Source organism: Sinocyclocheilus anshuiensis, unplaced genomic scaffold (assembly GCF_001515605.1).
Source record: "Sinocyclocheilus anshuiensis isolate Anshui unplaced genomic scaffold, SAMN03320099.WGS_v1.1 scaffold442, whole genome shotgun sequence".
Taxonomy (NCBI): domain Eukaryota; kingdom Metazoa; phylum Chordata; class Actinopteri; order Cypriniformes; family Cyprinidae; genus Sinocyclocheilus; species Sinocyclocheilus anshuiensis.
This window is the reverse complement of record NW_015542354.1, coordinates 623994-631418: the sequence shown is the minus strand read 5'-3', so window position 1 is coordinate 631418 and position 7425 is coordinate 623994. Positions and strand designations below refer to the sequence as shown.

Sequence of the window (7425 nt, the reverse complement as noted above, 5' to 3'; positions counted from 1 at the left end):
TCAGTCTGTGTGCATTGAATTTATTTAATACACGAGTTTCACAATTTGAGTTGAATTACTGAAATAAATGAACTTTTCCACAACATTCTAATTTATTGAGATGCACATGTACATACGAAATGTGCAGAGTGGGGGTTCAGAACAGAACCCTGGGGAGCACCCATTTTTAAAAGGCTGCTGATAATGTTTACAGCCCTCCTTCACCAACATTGCCTGCCTGTCAGAAATATGAAGGAGTTTAGAGCCAGGACCTTGAGTTTGCTGATGAGCCTGGAGGCTTTGATGAATGTCAAGCTGTAATCAGTGAAGAGCATCCTCACATAATTCCTGCTTTTAGTCCAAGTGGAACAGGGTGGTGTGCAATAAGTGTGCAATAAATGTGCAATACATCATCTGTATATCTGTCGGGGCATTAGACAAGCTGCAATGGGTCCAATTAACTGAGGGAGTGAGCAGCAGATGAAGTCCTTGACTAAATATAGCTTGTTAAGTGTGCTAATAAGTCAAGAGTATTCTTTAACACAAGGCTAATTATTCAGTCAACCTCAAGTGCCGACCTCAGGTCATTTGTTTGTGACAGCTTACCTAGTGACCTGCACACCTAGTGACCAGCTCTTTCCTTATTCTGATTGGCTTGCAGACTGGCTAATAAACAGGACCGAGATGGGGCATTGGCTGAAGCAGATATCATTGAGACCCTGTCATTGGAGAAGCTTGTCAACGAGAATAAATGCCTCTGTCAGATTGTGAGTTAATATTTCAGCACAGTTTATATTTATCAGTCTTGTGAGTTTTTAATCACAGAGGAAATCCTGAGTCTTTATTTATTTATTATTTGCTTTTAACAGGTTCAAATTTTGTCAAATTCATCCCATTCTCTTGGCAGAAATGTTGCAAACCAATCATATAAAACTGAGCTAAACATTGTTTCCTCTACTCTCAGGAACCCTGTTCTGCAGTGCTAGGTTATGGTAAGAAGGTTGACAAATCCATCAAGAATGGACTTAACTGGCTCCTGAGTAACATTGCCAAGGACTACGATGCAATTTCAGAGCGTGTGCAAAGAGATACAGCTGAGCAGAAGGCTCAAGAAGAACAAGACAAGAAGGAAAGAGCTGAGAGAGTCCGGCGGATCAGAGAGGAGAGGTCAGTGAGCTGACAAGACTTTTCACTCAGATTGTCATGCTGATCCCTCTTTTCCAGATATGTCAGGAGTGTATGAAGTTAGTGGCATAGTCATTGAAAAAAGTTGAGATAATGTAGTCTAGTTCTGAAATGATTTAATGTAAACTGAGCTGGTTTTATTTGCATTTATATTTAAAGTGTTTTTTCACTTTGAGTGTTTTTCAAAATGTTTTTTCTAGTTACTGCAAAGTAACTAAAGTTAACATGAAATGTAAATTCACTATATGTTTTGTGTTTTATGGATCTTATTGTGAATGATTCATCCATGTATATGTTTATTTTTATTTATTTATTTTTTGTCGTAATGTTTAATCCAAACTCGATCTTCCTCTTGAAGGTGACAGATTTCTCTCTGGAGACATATGCCAGACTTCTCTAATCTTTTAGTCTGCTTAAAACCTGCCCCTTGAACAATTGACTGCAAGCTCACATCTGAAAATCTAATGATCAGCAAATGAACCAAGTCCCCGCCCTGCATTCTTGCTGGTATTTTATAAGAGAGAATTGCATTGCTCTTAGCAAACAGGCCCAACAAAACTGCATCAACAGTAGTGCTGGGGGATATACCGGTTCAAACGGTAAACCAGTTTGAATTACACAAACTGTATGAATTAAAAAAAAAAAAAACGGCATACTGGTGGCTAAGCAACGTAGACAGCGTTGTGAATTGAGAGGAGATCCTTGTTAACTGCATACACGTCCGACTAATGGTTGGAGAACTTCTAGAACTATTAATAACACACAACTTATTCTTTAACTGGGCAAATAAACCAACTCTAAATGGCTGTTAACAGAGGCCAGAGACGCTGAAGCTGAACGCAAAGAGGAGAAAATATATATAGTAGCAGTCTGATCAAGCTCACTGTTCATGATGCACGAAACACAGGAATAAAATTGTAAATACTAAATTGGGGGTGGGGGTTTATATGACTGTATCTCTGAGGGCAACTGACTGTCTTCATAAAAGTTTATTTTTTTTATCTTAACTCTGTATAATGCATATTAATATAGCATTTAAAAGTGTAGTGCTGCTTTGTTTACAGCAGTAACCAAGGAAACGTTGTATCCCTGCTGTTCCATAAGCACCACCTGCTGTCAGAGAGACCAGAATCCTAAAAAAAAAAACCTGATACAGACTTTTGGTCAAACCGCCCAGCACTAGTCAACCGTAAAATTCACAGTGGAGTTGAAAGGCCACAGAGGTGTGTGTAAAATGGAGAATATAAGAGGGCTCAGTAGGCCTGTCACAATAACAACTTTTTGTTGTGCGATATCATGTACATATATTGCGTGATAAGTCAATATATTGATTATTGCGACAGGCCTAGGGCTCAGAACAGAACCCTGGGGAACACCGATTTTTAAATGGTGGCTGATGATGTTAGTAGCCCTCCCTCACCACAATTTTTGATGATCTGTTTCACTCAGATTATCACTCAGGTACAATATTGAAGAAAATAGTTGTCTCTACTTCCATGTCATCATTACTTTAAAGTGTTCAAAATGCAAACAACAGTTTGATGAAGATGTTTTCACTGACAGAGACCGACAGGAACGAGAAGAAGCAGAGCGAGAAGGAAGGACATTGAAAGAGGAAGATCTAGATGATGTCGACATGCCCAACCCTTTCCAGCCAATAAACAATGTTGTTAATGAGGTTAGTTATCACAGTGTTTCTTTTAAATACAAGTTGGATGAAATCATTATGATGCAAATACTAAATTCATATAAAAATCCCAGAATGAAGACAGACTAAACAAAGAGAAAGAGATGCAAAGACAGAGAGAAAATGGCCAGCAGGGCAGTGTGCAAGAACAGACAGTCCTTCAAGATGAGGATGAAGAGGAAGAGGAGGAGGATGAAGAGAGCGAGAGACAGACCCCGGAGAGCACAGAATCAGGTAGTATCTTTTATTCCTCAAAAGGACTAAAAGGTTTATTTGAGTATTGTCAGTTACTTTCAAATACACACTTTTGCTATTATAACACATGAAGAACCTATTTACCGCTGCAATTTGTTGGAGTGGATGAAGTGATTTCAATGTCTTTCACCTTTGATCAGGAGCAGTGGACCAGAACAAAAAGAAAACTAGGAAATTACGATTAAAACGTAAGCACAGAGTCGACCCTCTCAGAGTGGAAGAAGCAGCACCCAAAAGCCCAACCCCTCCTCCCTTACCAGGTAGGAATGTGTCTTTTACATGTTGTTTCTCATACATGAACAATGATCAACTAATTGGTGAAACTGATAAAATTTCAATGTACAACAGTCTTTACACTGAGGACCTTTGTCAGTGATGTCCATTTGCAATAGGAATAAGCATTCCTCTTGAAAACAGACACATACATTTGAAAAATAGCTGAGACCAGGGCCTGAGCTGCAGCAGAAAAAAACAACTGTACAGCACAAGCCACGGGGACACTTTATATTAAACGCTTCAAAGAATGCTATAAGAATACAGTTTCATGTGGCCTCATTGCCATGCCAACTGCTTTGACAAAGTGCTTGTGCTCCGTGTGTTTGAGAGGTTTTCGTCAAGACACCTTACATATTACTGTTATGTAATATGTTACTATAATATTACTGTTCTTAAAAAGAAAATATTTCCATTTTGTAAAACAGCTAATCATTGTTCCAAGCATGTTGCTGTAGTCATTAAACATTAAATACTTCTGATACTTCATAGACTGCACATGAATGCCACATGGTTTGCAACACACGCATGCCAAAAGGAGTGCAATCAAACATTGTTGTACATGACGTTTTGGGGGATGAAGACGACAACTCCCATGATTCCACACGCAGTCACTGCGTCATCAAACTACGCATTTGTCTCTTTGTTTATTTTGAATACGCACCTTCCAGCGGCGAAAATTACATATTTTGCCTTTAAATTACCCATAATAATTGAAACCCAGTACAAATAAAGAGCAGCCCATTTATTCTGTGGGGATGAAGACGACAACTCCCATGATTCCACACGCAGTCACTGCGTCATCAAACTACGCATTTGTCTCTGTTTATTTTGAATACGCGCCTTCCAGCTGCGAAAATTACATATTTTGCCTTTAAATTACCCATAATAATTGAAACCCAGTACAAATAAAGAGCAGCCCATTTATTTGCCCATTAAAGACAAAATGATATTAATGAAAGTGTGCAAAAAATAAATTTTCCAAACAATGTCATTACTTTACCCAAATACACTATGATATAATGATTTATATATTAGAGCTGTCGAGACAGATTTTGCAAGAAATTGTATCCATACATCATTCACCTATGCAAGCCACGTCAAATTTGTACACAGAAAAAAGTAGCTGTAGTTGTGGTTAGTGTGATTGTTTATTTGTATACTGATAAGATGACCTGTATCCGTATGTAAACTGGTGCTTCGAACACATTGATCTGTGCAGAGTAGCAGAGCCAAAGCACAACCAAAAAAGAGCATTCTCCAGTAGGAACATGCAGTTTTATTATTTAACCCTTAAAAGTTACATAGTGTAGCTTTAACATAACTACAGGAAAAAGCATAGTAAAACACTGTTATGTTCAGAAGAGGGAATGCTGTAGGCATGTGCCGGTATGAGATTTTGACAGTATGATAACCTTAAAGGGATAGTTCACCCAAAAATGAAAGTTTGATGTTTATCTGCTTACCCCCAGGGCATCCAAGATATAGGTGACTTTGTTTCTTCAGTAGAACACAAACTGAGATTTTTAACTCAAACCGTTGCAGTCTTGTCAGTCATACAATGTAAGTGGATGGGAATCACGGCTTTGAGAGTCATTAACATACACAATCAAAACCAAATTAAACCCTGCGGCTCGTGACGATACATTGATGGGTAAAGGCGCCGGCTGTTGAGAACACGCTCAGGAGGACGCGCTCAGGACAGACAGTAAATCAGAGGTAAAAAATTTGACTCCCAAAGCTGTGATTCCCATCCACTTACATCATAAGACTGATCGACTGCAACGGTTTGAGTTCAAAATCTTCGTTTGTGTTTGTGGCAGTGAAAACGTTGTGCCACAACATCCTTTCAGGCTACTTTCATTTTTTTTTTTTCTCACTTTGCGTGTTTGGGGTGGAGCATTTCAATTATCAGCGGAAGGAAAGAGGATATAAGGAAGTGAGTCATACCTGAGAGTTTTTGCGTCATCTGTAAAAGTTTGCAGTAGTGTAGGAGTGATTGTTTGGAGAACACTGCGAGGTGGAAAGATGGCTGTTTGTTCAAACGTTTGCTTTTCTTGTGAGTGATGTCTGGTGCGTTGTGAAGTTCCAAATTACTTTTAAACGTGGCACTGCCAGATCGTCTGCACTTAAAGTTGTTCTGAAGACAAGTATCGGCTGCTCATCCACCTGTCCTGGTGTCTGAAAATCCCGCTACACTCTCCAGTTTTCGTCATGACTGCAAACTTGTGTGACGCAATTCCTACGTGGACCTCAAACCGAAACTTAATTTGAACGGGTGTTTTTTTTCCCCTCTGCTTATTGTCTTTTCGTTTTTTTTTTGGTTGTTGTTTCTTATTGTTCAAACTTGTATTTTTATTTTTTCTTATGCCATGGACAATAGTGGAATAAATTACACTCGTTGGTCTTCACACAAGGAGGCCTGAAAGCTTCCGTTGATGCTTCCGCGTCAGCGCACCGACATCAGATAAATACACAGTCTAAAACACTAAAGTGAAAACAGCTGTCTGTCTCTTCTGTTGACTAATCGCTTGGCCCAAGTTATGCCAGTGATCAAGCAGTTTAAATACTCTACACTGTAAAAAATTATGCAGGAGGGTGTTAAATACAACCCGTCCGAATCAGTTATGTTTTACTTAAGTATATTAGTTATCAAGGAAAATATATATAAATGGGTATATTCTAACTACACTACCTACTTGTTAACAGTAATATCTGAAACATTAAAAAAATAAGTAAAACATACCCCAAAATATTAGTTCTGTCATCGCAAACTGCGCATGCGTCAATGTCAACGTCCAGGCGGGAATCGCGGAATTCAAATTCAACGTCTTCCAGCGGGGACCGCGAAGAGTTGAGGTGCAGGTAAGTTTATTTTTGTTGTTTATCATGTTGATATAATTCTCAATGCAAATGTTAACTTATTTAATGGTAAGATTTACCAAAAGATGTGTAATTTGCTTGCTTCTGTTATCTTGTCGGCGCCACAGCAAAGCTGACAGGTTCGAATTTGAGGCTGGTCGGTTTAGCTTTGATATGGAGTAACGTTAACTACAGGTCCTATACTGGCACCTGCAAATGCGACTAAAAATCTACATTGATAATTAAAATATTAGCTACCATTAGTGTTATGTACATGGCTGAAATTAGTGAACAGGTTAGCATTGTGACTGTGTGATTGAGGCCTTGTCCACACCTAACGGACCGTCTTTTTCTCTACGTTTTGTTCTGTGCTAGAAGGGATCAAATCATAAAGTAATTGTATTATTGTTATTATTTACGGATTCATATGATAATTAATGTGTCCCTTTCTGTGGGGTTATTTCGTTTAATGTATGTTAAAAATGGTTTGGGGGTTATTTTACAAATGTGGAGTTATGTTAATATAATTGGGCGTTTGTGCGTGTGCAGGAGGACCCATCAGATGTGTGGGTTGTTGTTGAGGGCAACAAAGTCCTTACTGGATGTGGAAACAAAACCACAGCATGCATTCTGTTGATGGGGTTGATGTATGCCCTCAACCTGGAATATCCGGAAACCCTTAAATACACTTTTGACATGTTCCAAAAACTTTTTTTGGAACTTGATGCAACAAAACCACTCAAAAAGGTTCAAAGCCTCAAGTGCAAATTAATGGAATAGACTGTTCCATCCCATGGAGACCTTTTTTTTTTTTTGCATTAGAAGTTGTTAGTGATTTAGGCATGATTCCTGTTTTTGGGGAGAATTCTATTGTTTCCCAGTTTTCGGTTTCATTTTCAAGTTGTGGCCTTGCATTCCCTCTGCAGTGGTGTTCAAAGACAGTTTACAGACTTAAGGCAAAGTCTTGTGAAAGTAGGCAAGTGCGGATGTGTGAACAGAGTGAGGTTCTTTGTGCATGACATCAGAGACCATAATTACTAAGAGTCTCAGACCATCATCAGAATGACTGCAGAAATACAACTTGATCAACAGTGATCTTTAGGGCCTTTCGCACCGCTTTAGTTCCAGAACTAAATGTACAGTACTAAAGTACTGGGACGATTTTGCGCGAACTATTTCCCAGT

General features: G+C 38.8%; 1 protein-coding gene across 5 annotated transcripts in view; it reads left to right on the top strand.

Moving 5' to 3' along the window:
* Nucleotides 1-7425, top strand: part of LOC107691600 (ADP-ribosylation factor-like protein 13B) — a 24715-nt gene that overhangs the window by 13613 nt on the left and 3677 nt on the right. For all 5 annotated transcript variants that reach the window (XM_016490279.1, XM_016490276.1, XM_016490274.1 and 2 more), the window contains exons 4-8: nt 641-746; nt 944-1146; nt 2728-2842; nt 2926-3085; nt 3247-3366. In XM_016490279.1, the coding sequence (XP_016345765.1) occupies nt 641-746; nt 944-1146; nt 2728-2842; nt 2926-3085; nt 3247-3366 (704 nt within the window). The remainder of the gene's footprint in view (nt 1-640; nt 747-943; nt 1147-2727; nt 2843-2925; nt 3086-3246; nt 3367-7425) is intronic.